Raw genomic sequence first — 23674 nt, 5'->3', positions numbered from 1 at the left:
TCTATCAGTCTGTCATGGGCTCTCAAAAAAGCCTGATACACAGCTTTAATTACGCTCTGAGCTTTAATTACGATCTGAGCTTTAATTACGCTCTGATCATCCATCTTTTCTTACATGTCAAGAGTCTAACTTGCATCCAACAGTCTTGTAACTTCTAGGATGCTCCAGTCTTACGTACAAGCAAGCGTGCTTTGACTTTTTGAGCTGGGTCTTGATGTTTTCCCAGTCGCTGATCATGTTTGTTTCTTCGTCGATCAATTTCAAATCCGATCGTTCGTGGGGGTACCACATGAACAACTGCTTTTTTTGCCTTCGAAGGTTCTTCGGCAAGGCGGTATACGACTGCGTTAGTAGCCAGAGACTGTGTTTGCGATGTCTACCACTGATGGCAAGCTCAAGCAAGGGATGTCGCTTTTTATCAAGGCTGTCGTTGGCTATCATATCGTCAACGATAAACAACGTCTCTTCGCCCGCCAGCAATGACGACAGTTTTTGGATCCATTCGAAGAGTTGATCCTTGGGGTCCACCAGAAACACGTAGTCATCTTTCCACAGCGAGGACCTCTCGAGATAGGTCTTGTTCCAGCGGATTGTAGGGCAGAGAATGACAATGTTGTCAAAATGCTGCCTATACTCGTTCTCAATCAAATTTAGGACACGCTGCGTCTTGCCACAGCTTGTAGGCCCAGTAAAGATTGCTGTATGCGGGTCTTTGACAATGTCCATTTTATTCTGAGGTCATTGCAGCGCTTTGTGTTTGCCTTGGGCAGACATAAACCTTGTAGACTTACTTAGGCTTTATTATGATACTTGCGGGAATCCACCCCTTTGCTACCACAAATTCCCGCGAGCCTCGACCCGCTGAAAAGTAAGCAAACATCTTCAGCACGTCGCTGGTATCCATCTTGGTGCTGGGGCTAGAGATTCCCAGAAATTTCTTCCCGGTTATGGCGTAAGTGAACGTAAAGCTTAGGTCCACGACTGTTTCATAGATCATGTCGATAATTTCTTTCTCCTGGGGTGTCACGTTAGAGCTCATATTTATTATATCCTATTTTATCTTGAAAATGTCGATACGACGCTCTTCGCGTTGCTTTTGCGTGGGTTGAGACGGGCTTCGCCCTTCCGCTGACACGGGCGCACCTGTGGAGACGCTAGGCTCTGGGGTTTCAGCAGGCTTCTTACGTATGTAACAGAATGCCACGCAAACGGCAAGTACGGCAGCGAGACCTCCAGCGCGATAGAGATATACACTGTCCGGGAACTTGTGAGGACCTGCGACAGGTTCCTGAACCTCTTGCGAAGTACTTTTGCCTACGTTCTTCTGTAAGTCAGCCTTGTTCGTGCGATTCCATTCAGCAAGTCTCTTGCCAGCAGCAACACGACCCTCATTCTTCTTGGTTATGACTTGGTTAGATTGTTCTTCACTCATTTATTATTTGATCAAGAGGCACTTTGGTTGGAAAAATAGTATTTTAAACGACCGAAGGCACGTTTGGGCTAAAAATTAAGTTTTGTAAAGTTTTGAGCTTTACAAAATTTCCTCGTAGTGGCCCCGACGAATCAGTGAAATTTCGACTTTTCTAATAGAGCTAAGTTTTGCTCAAAATTCTCCCATACCTTCACCAAAGACCTACAGACCATCGTGTAGAGTAGCGATGGTCTCTCTTCAAACCTTTTAACAGCCTGAATGTAATGGCGCCTGCCGCGTTTGTGGAACGAGCTAAGAAAAACTGGAAAGAGGCTCATTCCACTCTCCACAAGTACGTGGGAAATAACGAGCCTACACAACCTCCCGTTCCCATCTTCGAATGGATGGATATTAATCAAGTCTATAAACAACCTCACCGCGTTCCATATCGGATCGTCAGTCTCTGTAGAGTAGTATCGATCCAGGGCGTCTGTCACTAACCTTGGGATTGCAGAAACAGGGGCAAATTCGTGAACACCAGCCTTAGTCGTCCTGTATTTCCCTGTCAGCACGGGTTTGCCGTGTTTTTCCCCGCGCATCATGATCTCATGGATAGCTTGGATTTTGTCAGGCGTGAGACGTCCGCAGCACTGCATCCATTTTAGAGCGCGCATAAAGTTTATCATCTGCTTTTTGAAATTTTTCGTCTTGCCGTCAAGATGTGCGTCTTCAGAATCTTGCATCAGGTTCCAAGTCTCAGATGCTGAAAAGTTGGAGTCCACCTCTCCTTCCGATGTGTAGGTTCCGTACGCAAACAGGGCTTCCCACCCTTTTAGAAATTCCTCTACGTATGCGTGGTTTTTCCGCCTTTGCGGGAGTTCGGCTAGCGTCGCAGTCTTTCTCAAAACATTCTGGTACTCGTCTTCGTCTGCCATCCAATGCTGCCTTTTTAATTTTTCCATTTTGTTAAGTACCTGGCTGCGAATGGTTAGTGACCATTGATGACTTGTAATCTCAAGGAGTCACCCTTCAAACCGTTTCTGCCAGCGTATCCTATCGCGTTCTTAAACAGAGTCCTCACTAAATTACACGCCTGTGGTGGAAAGCGATCAGCTTCTGGTGTCAGGATTACCCAACCGCGTGAGTGGGAGTCACCGTAAATGCTGCACCAATCTGTGTACCGTGCTCTTGTTCTGAGCATTTTCACCCTGCTTACACTATCAATATTTTCACGATTGCTCATATGAAACTTCGAAAGACTGTTTCCCATCTTTTTCTTGCTGTTCGTCATCTCGCTTTTCATCTGTCTTGGACACATGCTGGAAGACATGGTTAAGGGTATGAGCAGCAACCAAGAGCGGAGCCAGATATTTTCCAAAGGCAGAGTACACAAGGATCCCTAAATCTGCCATGGAGTCCTTGATGATAGGATCTTCCTCGATGTCTTTTTTCAGACCCTCCGCATTATCGAGTTGAACAACATTACCTACGGCCTTCGCGTACATGCTAATCGCATGTGAAGATAGTGCCTTGGCGGTCTTTTCTCCCTTATCGTGGAGCTCTCGTTGAACATAGTCGGCGTACGCTTTTTCGATCACCTCATCTGGTGCCTTGTCAGCAAAGCTTTCAGTACATTTGTTTGGCAAGAGATGCTGTTTGCCTTTGCGTATAGCTTCTTTCAAGGCTTGACGTTTGTCGATAGGTTTTTCTTTGGGTTGAAAGGCTTCCGTGTCTACAACATCAAATATAGCTGTAATCTCACTCATCTTTATTAGAAGCCTTCTATAACGCAAAAAGCAGAGCACGATCAAGACGTGCGGAAGAATTATTGCTACAGTGAGGCCTATGTCGTTCATCATTTTTATAATATGTTGGTCAACATACTAGACAATTTCGATCACTTCTCCCGCATCTTGATCTACGAGCAAGTCGCCATCATGTACGACACGTCGCTGTTTTTTAGCGAGATCTCTCAAATATTGTTCAAGATTTTTCTCCCATGCAATTTTAGCACAAGGCTCGCAGTAAGGTCCGTCCGTTTGTGTCGACGCATCCTTATACTTGACTTTGCGTATGGCTTCGACAAGGTCTATTCGCTTCAACGTAGAGTACCCTTGGAGACCTAAGGCTTTAGCTTCTTGTCGCAGTTTGTCCATTTGTTTATGTGAACCGCGCCAGGCTACATTCTACATGGATATATGACGGCTGCCTTTCGTTGTAGGTGGGGGATGAAACGTCCCCCGCTACCACCCCCAATCGGGACACTTCAGATAAAGGCTTTTTGTCTTCCTCATCTACACTCAAACAGATTTGCGCGTTTTGTTGATGTCAGCAGTTTTGTCATGATGTCACGTGACTTGTTTACTTATTTGAGGCATGATAAAATCTGTGACGTCACAGATTTTTTAGGGGGTCTAAAAGCAGCGTTTTTTAATGGGGGGGGGGGTCGGCATGTTGGGTGGCACTGTACTTTAATTCTTCCTCTACTCTAGCTAGAATACACTAATCAATCAATCAAAACAAGAATAGACATTATTCACGACAGATCAGCCACGGTTATTCATCAGCCATTGCTTCGCACGTCTCGATAGACATGCAGGACTGTCGCGCAGCAAACTTTACAGGTTTGTACTTGTGATTCATAATGTGAACAGATGTTCACTACTCAAGCAAATAACGAAATCAGAATAAAAGAACATAGTTCTAAGGAAAGGAATGAACCACAAGCCAACTCCTGACAAATTTACTTCAAGGTGATCTTTTCTTTGTTCTTCTGCAAACCTTTTTCTTTATTTAGTACAATCGACCAACCAAACACGAACAGGCCAAAAAATTAATGCAAATTTCTAAGTTCGGTGTTTGTTAAATGATAAGCAAACTCCTCCCCAATGATTTTACAAGGCTGGGTCAACTTTGTGGTACTCTTCTTTCACTACCATTTTTTTGTCATGTGACTTTTCAATTTTTTCAAAGCTATTTAAAATTTTGACCATAATGATTTTTTGAGTATATTTCATGAGCGTTATTTTTGTTCATGTTACGACTTTAGCAAGGTGGAGTAATTCCCAAGGTAACAACCATGTTTCACTATCATTGAAAACTGTCTATTCGTGTCTTGAATTGAGCTACTAAGGGCAGAGGGCGCCCGTTGACCTCTGTAATACTGGTTAGTGAAGAGTTTGTGTGTGTAGTTGATACTTGATAAAGAGCTTGAGATTTGAGGTCTAGCCAATATTATCAGTACCCGTAAGTAAGATTCACATACATGCAAATTTCATTTCTTCATGGTTCTTCAAACTTTGTCTTACATTGTTTATTCGTTTGTTACGACTTAATCTTTTTCTCGCTCACGCCCTTTCTTAATGATTGGTGGCCTTCAAAGTGGTGTTGTGGTGCAAGAACGCCGAAAATATCTTCATGTCCACCAGTGCGACACAAAGCTTAAATTAAAGTTTATTAACTTTTCTGTTTAATCAGTTCTTTTGCATCTTTCTGTAGGCTTCTCATAACTTGTATTTTTCTTCAAATAAATTTTCCCATATTGATAGATGTTTGTGATTTAAACTGCCAGCTGCTCATTGATTGAATAATCTAGTGAGAGCTTATGATTGGCTTATATAGGTAAAAATGTGACAAATTACGCAAAATACGCTCTCCTCCTGAAACCTTAGTATTTATAAAGATCTGTCTGAAATCAAGTTAAAAATAATCTCTACAGACGAGGTTCAATGGACGCTTTAAATTATTTAGTAGACTATGCGATTGCTAATAAATACTGAGTATTCATTGGGTAACCACAGAAAAAATTTAAAATAGTAGCAAAAAGGTTGCCCACCTAGTTACCAGGCAAATTCTTCAAATAATAAGTGGTAATAATTCCAACTTAAAACTGTTAATGTAAACGGAGATAGAAACTTAAAAACAGGATGAAAGACACTTTTTACCCTAATTGTGTACAGTGGGCACAAAACGACAATTAAAGAGAAAAAAGATGGTCTTTTTGGCATTCACTTTCAAATAAACCCAGCAGTTAATAAACAAAAATTGAATTTATGTAAACCTTTTCGCGAGGTAAACCAGTGGTGCACGTTCGAGCTAGTTGGAAATGATTTGTTGAATGTGTGGTGAATCATACCAAAGAGCTTGTGGATTTAAAATTCAGGCCAATTTAATTTTCTTTGATAAATTTGAAAGTCTTATCAAAATCCAAGTGTTTGCTCATTATCTGAGCCAATAGAAGAGATGTAGAATATAATGTAGCCTCATTGATACCTTCGATAGTGCATGGTAACGAAATTTGACATAATTTACGCATAGCCAATTGAAAAAATCGTTTTTTTTTAAAATTCAGCTGTATACAAGAACAAGGTGATTTTCTACAATAGATTTAGTTCAAAATAGCGATTAGCAAAAACAAGTAGCAAAAATTAATTTATTAGCTACATAAAGATATCACAGAAATAGTTCGAAAACGTAAAATATTCTGAGGGTAGATGGCTAACAATCAAGCAAAAAAAAATAATGAAAGCCCTTGCAAGCTAACACCTTCTACATCTAGAATGGAAAGTATATACAAAACAAACATCATCTTGAATTACTACAACTAAAAAAGAGGGGGTTATTACACAAACACATCTACACAATCCATTTTAGCAAAATTTTAGAACCCCGAGGCCAGTACCATGTGCCGGCTCCCCCACCCGAAAATAATTTTGTTTCTTACAGACTTGTTTTTATGGAACTAGAAACGTGTGCTTGTGTATTCTAACTGATTTTACTATATTCCGATTTCAGGATATAAAATATCGACCTCAGTCATTGCACCGACCTCGCAAGCTCGGTCAGTACTTAGACCTCGGGCGATATTTTGCGGTACAGCCTGGGGTAATCGGTTATTATTGTATTAAGATTCCACAAGGACAAGGGCAGATATTTTTGTTTGGGTAAATTAAAGAATCAAATGTGTTTTTTTAGAATATTTTTTTTCTTTCTTTATGCATCATACAAAACACATCTCTTTAGTGTTTTGTTGAGTTTCTTGAGCATCTTCTGTGGATTCCAGTACCGTACGTATATATCCTTGCAATTTTTTTTTTTTTTTGATGCATCATACAAAACACATTTCTTTGGTGTTCTGTTGAATTTCTTGAGCATCTTCTGTGGATTCCAGTACCGTACGTATATATCCTTGCAATTTTTTTTTTTTTTTTGATGCATCAAACAAAACACATCTCTTTGGTACTTTGTTGAGTTTTTTCAGCATCTTCTGCGGATTCCAGTACCATACGTACATATCCTTTGGGTTTTTTTTTCTTTCTTTATATATGAAACAAACAAAACACATCTCGATGTTTTGTTTAGTTTCCTTTTTTATTTTTTTTTTGTTTTTTTATTAAATAATAGACATTTCTCAGGAACACTCTGCCATAAGTTACCCATCAGCCAATGCTTCGCATGTTTCGTCAGACATGCAGGACTGTCGTGCGGCAAACTTTACAGGTTGGTACTTGTTCACAACTCAAGCGGGTATCCAATATAGAAGATGAGGATATAGTTTACGGGAACAAATAGACACAAGCCAAGCACCTGAAAAATCCACCTAATGGTAGTACAATCGACCAACCAGACACGAACAGGCCAAAAATTGACCATCACAATTATGATGAAAATTTTCAAGATCGGTGTAAGCTAAATGATAAGCAAACTCCTTCCCAATTTTTGGCTGGGTCAACCTTAATTGTCATTTAAAAAATCGGATTTGGTTTTGTTTGTTTAGTTTTTGAGTTCTTTTTGAGTTTATTCATTTTTTTTTTTTGTGTGTGTGTGTCCTTTAGCAAAGGGGATTAACTCCCAACTAGCAACTACGGTTCGCCTTCATTAAAAAATGCCTATGAGCTACTGAGGGCAGAGGGCGCTCGTTGTCCCCTGTAATACTGGTTAGTGAAGAGTTTGTGTGTGTAGTTGTTACTTGATAAAGAGCTTGAGATTTGAGATCTAACCAATATTATCAGTACCCGTAAGTAAAATTCACATTCAAACAAACTTCATTTCTTCATCGTTAAAATATTTTCTTGGATTGTCTGTCGAGCTATGACTAAACTCTTCAAGTTCAATGCCTTTTAACGACTTGCCTTTTAACGACTAGTATCTTCAAACTTCATCTTATTGGCATGCGTGGCGCCAGCTCTGAGTAAAGTTCTTTTCATGCATCATAATAGATTAAATTTTTCGTTGAATCATTGATTTCGAAGCAACCATGTTTTCATGTGTGCTTTTCATGAACTTTCTTGAACTTATTTTTTGTTTGAATAAACTTCCCATATTTATAGTGGTTTTATAATTGATTTTTACTAAAAATAACTTTAGCATTTTAATTGGTTGATCAATCTAGTGAGGAGATATGATTTGCTGTTTTGTCTCTAACAACATTGCATAATTTCCTAAAATGAAAATCCCACCTTTTAGCATTTATAAAAGTATCCATGAATACGTTATCATAAAGCACTGCAGGTGAAATTCAAGAGACACAGTGGTTTATCTACTTTGCTGTGGTAGCTAATGGTACTTACCTGTCATAAGATGGTCACAAGACAGATTCAAAATGGTAGCTATAACGTTCCCCATCTAGTTCCCAGGCTATTAAGTATTTTGCATCGTTAATTATTTATCATGAATAGAAAATTGTGATTTTTTTTTAAACTTGTTGGTAACTGTAGTATTTTTTGAAACATGTGATAACTTTTTTTGTGTCAATACTTATCCAAATGTAAAGTCTGCTTTAAATAGACGCAGTGAAGTAAGACACTTGTATGAATGTGAAGTGTGAAACAGAACATGAAATAAGCTGTTCCTGTTTGTGCAGATGTTTTATTTTGATAAACATTTTGTTATTAATGTCAACTTAATATTGTTCATTCTTGATAACACAAAACACTAAAAAACACTTGTTTGGAATACATGTTTACTTTCTACAAGAAACTAATACTAGGCTTTGCAAGAATAAAAAATCTCTATACAGTGGAGGAAATGAAGAAGAAAAAGCATAACCTTTTTTTATAAGAAACTGTTAGCAGAAATAAAAGTGAATGCTTTTGTGTTTGATGACCACTGCTCTAAAACAACGCAAGAACAACAAAAAGTTGCTTGGTCACAAGTAACAAAGAAAGGTGTTTTTGAAGATAGACAAAGTTCAGTGGATAGTTTATTTACAAGTGCATCACGTGATTCTAATAGTCCACAATCATTTTAAAACGACTTATGTTAATGATAGTGTTTTGGTCCTTAAGTACTGAGGGCGACTTTACACATGTTTTTGAGATTTTTAACAAGAAATACGTGAGTGAATTCTTACTTAAGTTATGTGTAGATTTCTTCTTTCCATTATGATAGAAGAAGGACTCTAGACTTGGATTAGCATTTTGTCATTTCTCACAAATTATTTTAATTTAAGGGGAGAAACTTTCGCGGGCAGAAACCTTCGCGTTTTTCGCTTTTTTGACCCTTTTTCGCGAAAGTTTTTGCCCTTGGAAATTTTAAAACTGCAGAACGCAAAATGTTTTTCACGCGAAATCATAACCAATGCTAAAAACGCAAAAAAAAGTAATTTATTTTCAAGAAAATTTAAGGCCCCTCCCTGAAATTCACTGTTATTAAAAAAATCAATGACACATGAATGGATATTATTAACACGTATTCCTTCTTTTCAGTCTATTAATCCATTACAACAAATTTTGTCTCTTTCTTTCTGTTTGCCATGCTAAACATTTCTCTAATATCTTTTTTTCCTCCAGTACTTGTCGCAACTTTCTCCTTTTTTTCTATTTTGCGCGGTGGAGTGTTCACAAGTTTATTACAAAATTGAAAAGGTTGCCAACGGCTCTGTTTCCTGCAGGCTCAATAGGAAGATCCGTGACAAATCTTATTTGTACTCATTCGCGAAAGTTTTTCACGCGAAATTGGTTCCAAAAACCGCAAAACGCAAAAGTTTATTTCATATTTGTTTGTTGTTTTGATACGCAAAAGTTTCTGCCTTCGAAAGTAATACGACCACATTATACATGCAAAAGAAAAGCTCGATTTAACTTGTCCAAAAAACAAAATTATGATCTGGATAGTCGGGCATTTCGAGACGACTAATTTAAAATTAAGGTTCGAATTTTAACGTTTGAAATAATTAACCTTGTGAAATTTCTGTCGTGATCTGCAAAAAGACCTTAAGAAATATTAGAAATATTAGAATTTAAAAGATATTGGAGAGTATAACATGCAGGTAGTTTTGTAGATAATCTTTAGATGTGACAATGAATTTTAATAGTTTTGTTAGGTTGAGAAAATTCACCGTGCATCCATAAATGTTCGTTTGTCGTCATCTAAAACACACAAATGAACAAGGGTTGGTCAGTTTTCAAGAAGAAAAGTTTTAAGTTGACTTGTGCAATAGGAATTTTGGACAGTTGCAGCCTAGTCAAAATAAAATACGATACAGGGTTTAACATGATTGAAGTTCATCCCCATAAACAATTATTTCTACTAGCTTATAGTTACAAACTAACTGCCGCCCCCAAAAACGCACATAAAGGGACTTTTAATGTCTTGACATAAATAGGGTTAAGACACAAGCCACAGCCTGTTGTTATGTAGTTAAAACAGTCACCCAAGCTGTTTTTATTACACAGAATAAGCTCTGGTTGCGGATATAAAACCTCTAGGATTTGTTCACAAACTACACGTCATGGATACTCGTTCTATCATTCCGAGCCATAACTGGAACAGTAGACCATTTAAAGATAATTAACTCCTACATATACGGAGGTGTGGCACTCGAGGGCTAAAATATGCTGATATCAGCAGCAAATATCTGAGAATCATAACGCAGAACCACATTTTTTCAAAATTACCCAGCGTTCTTCGACGTTGTCCATCATTTTGGCTAGCGCTGAAACTTGTGACCGAAAAAGCTTTGAAGCTTTAATTCGCAAGGGTTTTTTAAAAGTTGTACAATTCGTACAACTCGTACTGAACTAAAAAGTTCATCAACACTGCTAAACATTTTCTCAATATAGATTAAAAACTCAATAAAGATTCCTGCTAACAGATATTACAATGTGAGACAATAGCATTCCAACACCATCACTTTTGATTGATTCCACATAGACTATATCTTGTGTCTATTATCATATGTTCATAAAATATATGGATTAGCTATCAGCACATTTCATAATAAAGTCAAATTTTCATACTGTGTGCAGATTAGCTGTCAGTCAATATAGTATTCATTTCAGTAGTAACCGGATCGGTTGTCAGTGGGTGACATGTGAAAATCTAAAACTTTTGCAATGTAACCTGAGAGATTTGAAAACAGTTTATCAAATAGATTGAAATCTCTCTAATAAAATAACTTCTCAGTAATAACAGCTGTTGTTTGTTCAAAATGACAACCAAATCACAACCTCGTATTAAGGATGTATCAAATAGGGAAATACAGTAGACTCCCGGTTATTCGAAGCCTCAAGGGGGATAAGAATTTACTTCGAATAACCGGGAGTTCGAATAACTGAAAAATTCGTTTTCCCGCCAGATTTTCAACTTAACCTTAATGGGATGGACTTTTCTTAAGTAATTGAGGCATTGTGGTTCAGTTGAGCGTGTAAACACAAAGAATTTTTACTTTTTGAAGAAAGAATAAATTTGAACAAATTGTTAACAGGTTTTAAAATATGAAAGTTATAAAGAAAATGTATCTAGTAAATACAAGGAGTTCAACTCACAAAAAAATCTTTAATGCTACATTGTTTTTTACTATCGATGTAGTGTTTTTGACATGTACGTGTTATCATGTTTAACTGATTTCAAGACCATTCTCGTCAAAAAATTCGAATAACTGAGGGTGACTTAGCCTATAATTGGCCCCAAGGGGAATAAAAATCACTTCGAATAACCGAATTATTCGAATAACTGAAGTTCGAATAACCGAGAGTGTTTTTGCCTGAGTTGGGTAAGCAGATCCAAGGGGAACGCCATCTCACTTCGAATAACCGAATTATTCGAATAAGTGCAGGTTCGAATAACCGGGAGTCTACTGTATGTACAATATTAAAAATTGCCAGAATTGACTTCCAAATTTCCGATAGCCAACAGCTAATTCAAATAATGTCCTTTAGAATACATTAAGATCGTTTTTCACGATTCAACTGTGACAAATTAAGACAACGCTGCATTAAAAATTATTATTTAAAATTCGTTTTTTCGCAGAATTTACTAACTATTCAGAAACACGTCTCTTATTATTAAAAAAAAAGTTAAAATATGCAAATAGATTATTTCGACACCTTATAAATGCACAAAAAAATATGTGATGCAACAACCTCGATCCTAGGACGTATTTGTTACAACCGACCAACTTTTATAGCTTTTAGTTGTTACTACGCAACAGAAATACTGAGTTAGCAAGTAATCCTAATTTGAATACAAAACCTATTTCTAACAAAATGTGAGATAGATGTTGTTTGTATATTTATTGTAAGAACCAGTGGCTTGCAACAAATTCGTATATTCATTCTGATTGGTTGAACAAGTGGACTGGGTCAAGGCCGCAACCGACTCTGGCATCGAGGTTAATAATGCACTGTGAATTAGTTACCAGCCTTACTTATTTGTTTCCAAAATAAATTCTTTGACTGGTAGAACGCGTAAGTTATGAGAGGAATCAGCTTTTTTCCATTATAGTGCAAACTAATTTTCCATGTATAAAGCTTCTTTTGTGAAAGAAAAAAAAGTAGGACGAATATCTTCAGTTAATAAACAACAACAAAAAAAATGGAAAAGTTAGTATGTTCATTTTTGGCGGATTTTCTACATACGGTATGCTTTACTTTTGTTGTCATCCACTTCAGTGTCATCGGTTTCTTCTGCTTCTTCTTCTTCCTCTTTTTCTTCATCCTCCCCATCCTCTCTTTCTTCTTCTTCTTCTTCGGCTGCTTCTTCTTGTTCTTCTTCTTCTGGATCTGCATCCCCCTCCTCCTCGTCAACCTCCTCATCATCGCCGTCATTTGTATCATCATCTTTCACGTCGTATGTATTTGGTCGTCCATCGTCGTCTCTTTTTTCCTCAACATCATGTTGTTGCGTTGATTCAACTTCATTGCCACGTGAAGTACGCGCTGTAGTTTCACCGTCGTCCGAAGCCTCACCAAGATCAGAGTCAATATCATCCTTCGAATTTAACCATTCCATTAATTCTTCGCGTGTCTTCCATGGCTGATTCTTTGATTTGGATTTGTATCCCGGACTGGTCTTTTTCACGGTTGATTGACTTTCAGTTCGACCTTCACTAGTCCACGCTACAACCTGTAATTGTAATACGATGTTATGGCTATAACATTTATCTGGTAAAGTCTAAAGTTTGTTGAACCCTTGAACACGTCCGTTTTTAATGGCTAAAAAATAATTCGCTCTTTAAAGTTTTATTTGCCGTTGGTGGCTGGAAACAAGACCTATTTAATACCGTTGCATGGCCTACTTCATTTTCTTTTTTAAATACATGGGGAACTTTTCATAACAAACTTCTCGTCAGAAGTTCCGGCAGCCGGCTGTGGGGCAGTTATTACGGTTTTAAGGGTTAAGCAATATCTTAAGCGTTTTAATGACTCTTCCTATTATTTCCAAAAAAGAGTATACTTACAGTAAATTTGTATTTTGTTTTTGGTTGAAGTTTATCAGCAATACATCTTTTGTTCATACCAAAATAAATAGACTATAAAAATAAAAAGTGTTGTTTACCGATAGCAGCAGTGATAGAAATTACAAGAAAAGCAAGAACGACAGTCATAAAAACAACAACGACAACAAATAACAACAATAACAAAAACAAAAGCGACAACGACAACAAATAACAACAATAACAAAAACAAAAGCGACAACGACAACAAATAACAACAATAACAAAAACAAAAGCGACAACGACAACAAATAACAACAATAACAAAAACAAAAGCGACAACGACAACAAATAACAACAATAACAAAAACAAAAGCGACAACGACAACAAATAACAACAATAACAAAAACAAAAGCGACAACGACAACAAATAACAACAATAACAAAAACAAAAGCGACAACGACAACAAATAACAACAATAACAAAAACAAAAGCGACAACGACAACAAATAACAACAATAACAAAAACAAAAGCGACAACGACAACAAATAACAACAATAACAAAAACAAAAGCGACAACGACAACAAATAACAACAAATCAAAAACAAAAACAAAAGCGACAACGACAACAAATAACAACAATAACAAAAACAAAAGCGACAACGACAACAAATAACAACAAATCAAAAACAAGAACAAAAGCGACAACGATAACGACACGACACGGCAACGACAACGACAACGACAACGACAACGACAGCGACAGCGACAACGACAACGACAACAAATAACAACAATAACAGTAGCAAAAACAAAAGCGACAACGATAACGCTAATAACAACGCAAAAGTACAACGAAATGGAGTAATGGGACAAAAACGAAAACAGCAATTTACAATTCAAATTCATATAGAAATTCTCAACAACGTTGAAAACAAGAAGCAAAGTAGATACCTTTCCGTTGCACATTACTTCATACCCATTGATTCTACCTGGAGGGGCTACAGGTGGTTTCCAAACAATACACATTTCATGAGATCCCACTGTAATCACCTTTGGTTTTGAGGGCGCGAAATAATCTGAAATATACTTGTTCAGTAACTATCAATCGGAATATGGAGCTAGTAAGATGATAATATCCCCGACCCAGAGACCTGTATCTTGTTTTAATATGAAGATGAAACTCGTACAATTTTAATCCTTTTAGTAAAAAAACTTGCTACAGCCCTAGGTTCAAGATTGATAGTACAATCTTTTGCGGTGGTTTTAATTAAATAAAAGGTTATATGTGGAAATTCCATGGTAGCTGAATTAACTAAAAAACAAACAAACAATATATCGTTCCTTACCATTTCGTAAAGTTCGTACATTAAGTTCGGCAGTTTGACCACGGCCCCTTTGTGTGACCGCACATACCTAAGTACAGAAAAAATGATCAACTTAAGTAGATTTATAAGATGAGAAATGTCCACCTTGCTTTCCCGCTCATAAAGAGCGAAAGTATTTGTTTACATGCAAACCGTATACCTCGAATGTGTATTCTTTGTCCGCTTCCAAGTTACTGGCGATATGATAAAGATATACAGGTTCGTAATGAATTGAACTCCCTATGGACATAAGAATCGATTGAAATAATATTGTAGGGTTAGCCGACACACATAATTTACTAAGTCGTCACAAAAAGATTCCTTATACCATTCTCGTCACCAGAGCTCTTTGACATTCATTTCGTGGTTAACACAAAGAGCTCTAGGGACGAGAATGATGCCTTTTACCTTGTTCTTGGACGTAATACCCTTTTAAATTGCCGCACACTTTGGTTGGTTTGTCCCACACAATCTTGATGGTCGATGCTGTAACAGACACAGCGCGGAGGTTTCGTGGAACACTGGAAACTAAATAAAATGGCATACAACTTCGTACTCAAACTTTTAAAGCCGAGGGCCACACTGTGCTTTAGAAAGTATGATTCTTACAATATTCTTAAATGTGAATATTACATTACAGCCTTGAGTTTACCGGCTAACGGTAAATTACACTACATATCATCCAGTTAAAATATCCACACCCATAACATATTGAAACACAATTTTCTAGGTGTGGTCACACTAACCTGCTCTAAATGTTTGAATGATACTTCCTTCACTGATGAAACTTTCTTCGTCATCGTTTGTGTAAGCACGAACACGAAATTCATAATCCGTTCTTTCTTTCAAACTGCGCGTTGTGAAGGTAGTCTGGTTACCCTTGTACACCACGTTGTCATCTAAACCAAAAAAAAATTTGTGTTTCAATTTAAATGCTAACACTGTTGTTCTCTTTGTGTAAATACTCTCAACCCGAATATATTTCTAGCTGCGTGTTGCACCTAAAAAATTAATTAAGAAAACAAATAAACAAAGCGAAACTTACCACAATAAAGTTCATAATGTACTTCTGCGCCACTTTTTGATTCAACTGTATCCCACACTGCGCTGATAGTGTACGCGTCCAACACTACGAATAAAATTAAACATATTTCTTTTATTCCCTTCTTCAGAAGTACGCGTTTTATAAAAGCATAACATTTACACTGGAGTATATTTGTGACACCGTCCTTTAAACAATAATTCAATTGTCAATTAAACTTGTTTATATATATCTTGTAGTAGCGCCGGCTTGACTTATTGATAGGCACATGAAAGCCGCGTCGCTTTTAACACCGAACTGAAATATATACAGAATAAATTCCATGCTTAGAAACCACACATTCTTACTAAACGTCATTCCACTTTACTGTTAATAAACAAAGTTAAACGTTGAATAACGCTGGTGAGTAAATCAAACAGAAGATACAAGTTAAAACAATCTGCCAGTATGTAGCTAAGAAATTTATATACCGGTCTATCAACTGTTGTTTAGAACGAAACAATTAAAAACAGTAACATTTAAGCTCATTCTATGGGAAGTTTCTCTTGACCTGGTTGGGCATCCAATAAGCATGTGGTTGAAACTTTAGGTAATACTCAAATCAAAGCTGACTTCCTGATAGGCAAATACCAAATGTTGAAGTGTTTACAAGTAAATCCTATCTTTTCCATGGAGTTAAATACTGCTTCTACCGTTGTCATTAAACTGTAGTTTCTCGCTCTTTCTAAATTCTTGAAGTTTTTATTTCTATATGGGAATGTAGCTACACAAATGCACATTTGTGACAATTTTGACGTGTAGAAACCAAACACTGTATTACTGTTTGCACAATGTTTACGCTGTTACGGTCTTAAAGTCATAGCTGAAAAATACTGGAAAATTTATTTCTTTGGAATGCTGAAACAGACTATAGTCAATGATCAGAGGGTTACTACAAACTGCTAATACTGCGTTATTTTCACTATAAACAAGATTTTTTTACGAAATGAATAGCTTAAAGGTTTGAAAGCGTTGGAGCTTCTTTTATGTAATGAATGTTAAATTTCTGTGTTTGAAAACATTAGACTGTGGTAGAATGCGTTGATGTACTTTGGGAGAACAAACGCTGGTAACTTTTTTCGTTAGATTCTTTTCATGAAAAGGGAAGAAAAAAATGCATATGCAAGCAATGTAGCGAAAGATGTAACGAAATAACTGTGCATCCTGAATCATTTTTTGTTCCATTTTATTGGGAAAAGAAGGCTATTACGTCGATTATGACGCCATTTTATTGCGCTCTATTTGACGTCAAATATATATGACACTTCAGTTGTACACACAGCTTGCATTTATTCATGATGGGCAAGCTATCCTACAGTGTACCAGAGAATCTACCAGAGAAAGACTGTAATATAACAATGGATTCTCATAAGTTTTACGAAACGTCAAACATGAGAGATTATCAAGGTCTTCCTGGTAAACCTGCTGAAAACGCACGACCACCAACATCAAATTTTTACTCAGGTTCGCTAACTATATTATTCGTTTTGCTATACAAATTTTTTTCCATACTAGTAATTTACTTGACAGTTCAGGTTTTATAACTGTTATTAAATTCGGGGAAAACTTGTCTATCCAAGGAGAGATTTCATAGTCACAAAAAATTACACCTTTCTTCTATCTACATTTATTTTGCTTCGAGCAAGAAAAGTCCATAATAAATTGTAAGAGTTGCAACATGATTAACTAGAAAGTCGTCTATTAGCGCAGCTAAATCTTAATATTCAATCGGGTTATTTCGCCTTTACCAATAACGTGAATGCCATATATTTCCAAGTTCGTAGTGTAACGAGAAAACATTTATCTTTCAGCAACAGACACTGGGACGACAAACTACGCTGAAGAATTTGCAAGAAAAGATGTAATGAAAGAGGACTTTGGTAGACCTGGAACTTGTTCTGGACAACGAAAGAAGTAACTCGCTCTGTTTATTGTATTTTATTTGTTTATCGTAGGAGGTCCTTCTTAAGTTTTGAACTATCCAGATAAATTATAAAGGCCCTGTGCACGAAGTAGCTTGAATTTATTTTGTTTTATTTTTTATTTTTTATTAATTTATAATATATATAATATATATTTATCGTGCCACACTTTCTCAACAACAGAAAAAGTAAAATAAAATTTTTGGATGGGTAATTTTAGGTAAGCACAATAATGTGAATTCCTTTTTTAAAAATAATGTTTGTGAATTATCTCTAAGCCAGGGCCTCTAGCGTGTTCTACATGACGATGAAACGTTTATTCTCTTGACAAACACACTTCAAGGTCTGTGTGGAGGTTGAGCTGTGATAGCAGCAGGTGTGAAGAAGTTAAATTGTGTCCTGAGTTGCACTGTCTAAACAACAGTTCATATTTCTGTACTTTTGTAGCAATCCACATCCATTGGAAACATTTATGGTGTGGAAATTCCCAAACAAGTTACCACGTGAGGAGCAAATTAAAATTAAAGAAGAGCTCATGCATGAAATATGTCAAGATAAAACCAGATCGACCTATCAGGTGCGTATACGGGACGACAGAACCAATCATATAGAAGCATGCGTATTGACCAACCGTGAAGTTCTCCTGATTTTGTAGAAACAATGTAACTTAATGGATAGTCGTTACTTCTGCTACTTGATAGCTGTGTTTTGTTCAAAATGGCTGCCAAGTCATTACATTATGCTAAAATTTACAAAATACGTAGACAAATAATTAGTATTTCATATATCTCTGCTGTTGATATAGACAAGATGGACATTCCTTGTCTTTTTTTCTTTTTTTTATGTATGGCTAACTTCACATAACTAACCCAGTACCATAGATGTTTTTTTTAAAAAAATATACCTGTTCAAGTTTTATGATTCTCACATATTCCAGGTTGACTATTTCGGTCAAAAACAAGGCGACGAATTCAAAAAAAGTTTACCATCTAAATTTGTAAACACAAAAAAGGACGTCGTCCCTGACTATACACTCAACACAACCGTTCGCGTCGATTACCAAAAGCCGTCGTACAAAGGAAACCTATCTGGTAATACGACTCGATATGGGTGCAACAACAAAGGACGGCAACCAGCTGTCGGAGTCGGTAAGCGTAATCTTTAATCGACGGTAGTTTGTTTTGTTATTCAACAAGGTTATAAGAGATAGATCTTTAGATACACACTTTTTTTAGAAGCAAATTTGATGTTGCGTTGAGCAACGGAATCAGCGATAGCAATCGAAAATCTAGGAATTGTTTCTTTCCCCTAACACACACACTTCAAATAATCACTTCACTAGTCCTGATCTGGCGACATGATTTTGATTCGTTTTAAAAAGCACAGAGAAGCCTATAACTGGCATATGTGTTATACACTTTTTAAATAATGCGCGCATTTGATGGGACTTCCTTCAAACGAATACTGATTTTTATCCCGAAGAGTCGACTATTACTGTCCACTGCTTGCAGGTTTTACTATCAAGGTGGTGTGTTATTTTTATGTTTTTATTTTAAGGCTTTCATGTACACTTTTTTTGTGATGTTCTAGTTCTTTAATTTTTTTATCCTCCGATTTTATACTACCCTATCTTTAGTCCCAACCGTCATACAACGATCGCCTCTTATAAAACCAGCATACGATACCTCATACACGGATGAGTTTGCAAGTCAAAAAGAGAAAAACGAACCGGTAACCGATTTGTGCAAATATATGCAAAACATGTCGGCTGATGAAAAGAAAGTTATTGCAAATATGTTGGAAGCGATAAACAATAAGAATCCAGTGGAAAGGATATCTTGCTGGGATGGGCCAAGTTGGAAATAACTCTGAAACTATAATACATGTAAATACGTATACGTGTCAAACACAGTTCGTTTTTAAAGGCGCATTTAGTACTTTGTAAAAGGGTTGACGACTAGCTGAGAAACTGAAAGTTAGGATTGTAGTAAAAGGTTCGTCGAATTGAAAAGTGTTTGAATGATCTATTCAACTAAGTCAGCAAATGTAAAACAAATTTCATATAAAGGAAGGCTGTCAAATAAAGAGACTGGCTGGGTACAGGGTTATCTTTGTTTGCGTGTATCTGCTTTTCGCGAAAATATATCACTTCCGAAAAAGCAGATACACATTTAACGACATTTGCAGAAAATATGAGAGCCACATGTATCCATCTTCAGTTAAGATCACAACATGGTAAACTTGCAAAAAACTAAGGGGGTGGGATGTATCGGAATTCCTGCTTAACTCAGGGAGTTGGGATCTTATCCATTTGCATGCAATAACATGTCGCTTTTACTTTTGGAAACAACTTTCCAAGGTAAAGGAAAAGGGGCATTGATTAGTGGCCTTGTGGCAGAGCGTTTGTCACTATAGCGGAAGATCGTGAGTTCAATCCCCGGTCGAGTCACAACAAAGACTATGTAAAAGCGTGAATCGATCCTTTCTACTCAACGTTCAGCATGAGAATAGGATTGATATCTTACGCGGTTGAGTGGCTGTTGTACTTGCACGCCTTTCGTAGCTCAAATGAGAGATATCTTTAAATGCAGTACCATTAGGAACAGAAGAGACTATCCGAGTAATACTGCACCTAAATTTCTAGAGTCAACTTACGGTAATAGAATGGGCAGCTACTTATTTTCACAACATACCTTTCAATTGAGGAGCAGCTGGCTTGGGAAGCATCAGTTCTTTCAAAGCTTCGAAAGCATCTTTGCGATAGTTTTCGCTTATGTTCATCTGTTTCAAAACGTGCTAACAAATAAGATCGTAGAAAATTAGGAAATTATTTTTAAGAATTTCTTTGTGCTTTTGCGAAAAACAATTTTAAAGATGTCGTAAGCTTTTCTTTATCGGCTAATCTTTTTGTGTTCCGTGTTGCGCATGAAGTTTCGATGAATTTACACTTCTAACTTACCTCCAGCGTTGTTTTTGTCGGGGCGTGGTCTTTTTGTAACATGTAACCCTCCTTCTTAGTGGTTAAGTTCTTTAAAATTCTGAAATAGAAAGAAAACGCAAGTTAGTGGAAAGAATATGAAACCCTGTTCCTAGTGAACTAGAAATGAGATTGTGCATGTCGGGTTAGTTATAAAATTCCGCTCAGCAAGAACACCAACATAACTCACACAGAAGCCAGTTTTCCTAAATCTTCATCACCGCATGTCAGTAAATTGCACAGTAGTTTGAGGAGATGATCAATATCCGGGTCATCATTTATACGATCCTGGCCATCTTCCCACGTGGACATGGTCTTGAGACAGAAAGCGGAATTCTTTCTGCAACCTTCATCCACAGAACGTAACATATTTATTAAACCGAGTATCTAGAACAAAACACAGTGACGCTTTAAATTGATTTGAAAAACAAAAAGTAAAGGTTTTGCAAAGAATCTGCGTAGGAGAATAAGACATGTCCTAAACTCTAAACCCGTGACCCTTTTAACTAACGTTTAAACCAGAGGCTGCCATAACAGGGTTATGTTGTAACAACCAATTCCCCCAATTTTCTCAAATATATAATACAAGCTCTCCTTACATAAGTCAACTAAAAGTTTTTTTAAAAAAACTTACTAAATCCAAGCACTCCTTCATGTACGCGATCTTCTTCATACCTTCTTCTGTTTCGCATATATACGCCATGGCATATGCGGCATTCATACCACGACCTGACAATGAAAAAAGACTGTAATACACAAAATCAACGGTTGTTTTGTGGAATATATAGACTTTATTGCACTAAACGGCATTTATAAGATGCACGCTTTTTTTGTTTATAAGAATGCGCTTTGGAAGAATATCAGGCTGGAATTTAGGTTAAAATCAATTCATGTTAAGAACATGGTCTATTGTCTAGAATAGGTCTATTGTTTGAACAATAGAACTATAAGAATAATGACCATCCATCTTTTTCTATGAATATGATCCCAGATATTCTGCGACCTTTTCAGGTTTTGGGATAAAAGATGCAGTAGATATTTGAGAATTTTTTGTTTTCTTAAAATTACACGAATATGAAAAATTCACAATGATAGCATGCATGGATGGATAAATGAATGGATGAATGAATGGATAAATGAATGGATGAATGAATGAATGAGTATTTTAATAAATAAATAAAGCCTACCTTCGTTATCAACACCAACTGCCATGATGAGTTGCACGAGAATAAGTTCCAGATCTTTGTGGTTTAATACTTTTTGAATTCCAACCTCAGACATACAAATCCTAAAACAAAATATGTTTACATTATCCAGTGATAAAAGCTGTTTTAACTAGCAGATCAAGCGGCATTTTTTTTTATTCATCCTCAAATTTTAGGATAGAAGAGAGTTTCCTAGCAAAGGCGAAAAATCAGCTAAAAAGTATCTTTTATGCGTCCTTAGTTCTGGCGCCACTTAATTTGGGGCACAGAAGAAATATGCCACTTGAGCACAACGTATGCCTCTGTGCAAGAATTAGAAGTGCGTAAAAGGGTCAATATTGTCCCCAGGGTTTCTTTTTTGCTTTCTGAGATGTGTCTAGCGCTAAAGAAGTAACAGAAAGCAAAAAAGATGTTCTGGGACGATATTGAAAAAGGGTAAGTCTTTTTCCATCCTAAAGTATACAGTGAAATTGCACCCATTAGACATTAATACCATTTCTTACACTAAAATACACAAATATTTTGATCAATTCCTCCTTATTATCGTTGAAATGTCACTTTTTGACGTCATAGATGAAATGTCACTTTTTGATTTCATTACCTGGCTAATGTCAATGCGCAGTTACTTGCAACCCACATATCGGTATCCATCAGGCATCGACCTAAAATAAAGATAAGCCACTCGCAAGATGGCTGCTCCAATGCCCACTCTCGCGATTCTTCAATTTCAAACTAAAAGGAAATTTGATTATTTAAGCAATATGTAATAAATGAAAAACAACAGGAAATTTTGGCGCTAGGAGGACGCTGGGGCTCGGATGGCAAAAAAACACTACACCGAAACGTCAGACATTTTGTGGAGCTAAGATTTGGCTTCGGGTATTGCTAAAGCGAAAATGGAGATTGACTAATTTCCTAGGCTAGTGATACAGACACCCGTCAGGAACAAAATAGTTTCCAGGAACACTTGACTTTTTTATAATTAGGACAAAAAGATTTAGACACCTCGAAACTGCAAGTCAGTAAAATATATAATTTATATACAAAGACTAGACTTACAATTAATGCTGTTGTTCCTGAAGCGTTTGTTTGTGGTTCAAGATCATAAATCTCTATAAGTGCTGCTAAATTCGGTAGTAAGTGCTGTGTATCTTCAACCTTGTTCGGATCTTTAATAAGTTCAATGGTTTTTTCACGTCCTTGGTCACATTCAAGTAATGCACCAAGAATATATGCAGCATTTCCTGCAACTCTACAACAAGCATGGATGTGAACAAAAGTTGAGCAACTTGCAATTTAAAAAATGCAAGACAAACACTGAATGGAATGATGTTCATTCTATGCACTTAAAACTGTTGGTCATACTTACCTAGGATTTTTTGGGGTATGTGCGTCCATGATTCTTAGAATGCCGTACACCAATTCATTGAAGTATCTATGACTGATAATTTGTTGAGCTACAATTTGCGGGTATTCGTGAATATCTAACACCACTTCTTCCAGAACGCTTGGTGTTGATGGATCCATGCGAATTAAACTCGCTAGATTGTGATCTAAGATCTTTCTGCCCGTTCTTGTCAACATTTTGAATATCTTCTTAAATTTTCCTTCTTTTTACGTTATAAATTTGATATTTATCTATTTCTTAAAATGGAAAAAAAAATTACGATAAAAAAGAAAAATTGAGGAGAAAATTTGACAGAAATTTGAAATTTAGTGGGAAAAGCGATAATGAAAATAAAATATAAGATATTACCTACTAAAACTATGCATCAAAAAGCTAAGACAGAAGAAGAGAAAATAAAACAAAAGAAAAGAAATTAAGAAAAAAAAACGATTCACAGATATAGCTAAAGCCGAGCGAAATTTAACAATCAACTCGCATTCGAGAATAAAACAATTTAAATAAAATATAAAAGCGATTAAAGCCAAATTTTCACTCTAGTTTTGAGTGTCGTTTACTCAACCTGTTTCCAATCTAACTACTCAACCGTAACAATTTTAATGTTTCATTTTGTTACCAAGGAGCCGAAAAATTAAATGATTTGTTT

The 23674-nt window shown here is 36.5% G+C and overlaps 3 protein-coding genes across 3 annotated transcripts; 1 reads left to right on the top strand and 2 right to left on the bottom strand.

The window, feature by feature from the left end:
• Nucleotides 1-1563: 1563 nt before the first annotated feature.
• LOC130647991 (protein adenylyltransferase fic-1-like) lies at nt 1564-2373 on the bottom strand. The gene has a single exon (XM_057454008.1). It carries the CDS (start codon nt 2371-2373, stop codon nt 1564-1566), a length of 810 nt encoding a protein of 269 aa, XP_057309991.1.
• A 9874-nt stretch (nt 2374-12247) lies between these two features.
• On the bottom strand, nt 12248-23292 carry LOC130646897 (uncharacterized). Its single transcript, XM_057452552.1, has 16 exons — nt 22993-23292; nt 22683-22875; nt 22225-22355; nt 21606-21706; nt 21053-21147; nt 20609-20805; nt 20401-20479; nt 20135-20237; nt 15484-15567; nt 15185-15337; nt 14847-14966; nt 14599-14678; nt 14421-14487; nt 14026-14150; nt 13092-13163; nt 12248-12757 (listed from the first exon to the last, which is right to left on the bottom strand). Exons 1-16 carry the CDS (start codon nt 23205-23207, stop codon nt 12263-12265), a joined length of 2310 nt encoding a protein of 769 aa, XP_057308535.1. The 5' UTR covers nt 23208-23292; the 3' UTR covers nt 12248-12262.
• On the top strand, nt 16090-19369 carry LOC130646898 (testis-expressed protein 26-like). The gene is made up of 5 exons (XM_057452554.1): nt 16090-16983; nt 17331-17433; nt 17889-18018; nt 18379-18589; nt 19078-19369. The coding sequence occupies exons 1-5, from the start codon at nt 16815-16817 to the stop codon at nt 19305-19307; spliced, it is 843 nt and encodes a 280-aa protein (XP_057308537.1). The 5' UTR covers nt 16090-16814; the 3' UTR covers nt 19308-19369.
• Nucleotides 23293-23674: the final 382 nt, after the last annotated feature.

Source organism: Hydractinia symbiolongicarpus, chromosome 6 (assembly GCF_029227915.1).
Source record: "Hydractinia symbiolongicarpus strain clone_291-10 chromosome 6, HSymV2.1, whole genome shotgun sequence".
NCBI classification, from domain to species: domain Eukaryota; kingdom Metazoa; phylum Cnidaria; class Hydrozoa; order Anthoathecata; family Hydractiniidae; genus Hydractinia; species Hydractinia symbiolongicarpus.
Note: the sequence above shows the minus strand (reverse complement) of the source record. Positions and strands in the feature narration are given on the sequence as shown.

Bases quoted from the DNA above. Each gene is read 5' to 3' on its own strand.
- LOC130646897 (XM_057452552.1), bottom strand. From the start codon at position 23,207: ATGTTGACAAGAACGGGCAGAAAGATCTTAGATCACAATCTAGCGAGT. The intron at 15,568-20,134 runs GTATGTTGTGAA...TTTTATTCGTAG, and splicing joins AGCTGCTCCTCAATTGAAAG to TGTTGGACGCGTACACTATC. The intron at 15,338-15,483 runs GTAAGTTTCGCT...TTTTTGGTTTAG, and splicing joins ACATTATGAACTTTATTGTG to ATGACAACGTGGTGTACAAG.
- LOC130646898 (XM_057452554.1), top strand. From the start codon at position 16,815: ATGATGGGCAAGCTATCCTACAGTGTACCAGAGAATCTACCAGAGAAA. The intron at 16,984-17,330 runs GTTCGCTAACTA...TTTATCTTTCAG, and splicing joins AACATCAAATTTTTACTCAG to CAACAGACACTGGGACGACA. The intron at 18,019-18,378 runs GTGCGTATACGG...CACATATTCCAG, and splicing joins AAACCAGATCGACCTATCAG to GTTGACTATTTCGGTCAAAA.
- LOC130647991 (XM_057454008.1), bottom strand. From the start codon at position 2,373: ATGGAAAAATTAAAAAGGCAGCATTGGATGGCAGACGAAGACGAGTAC.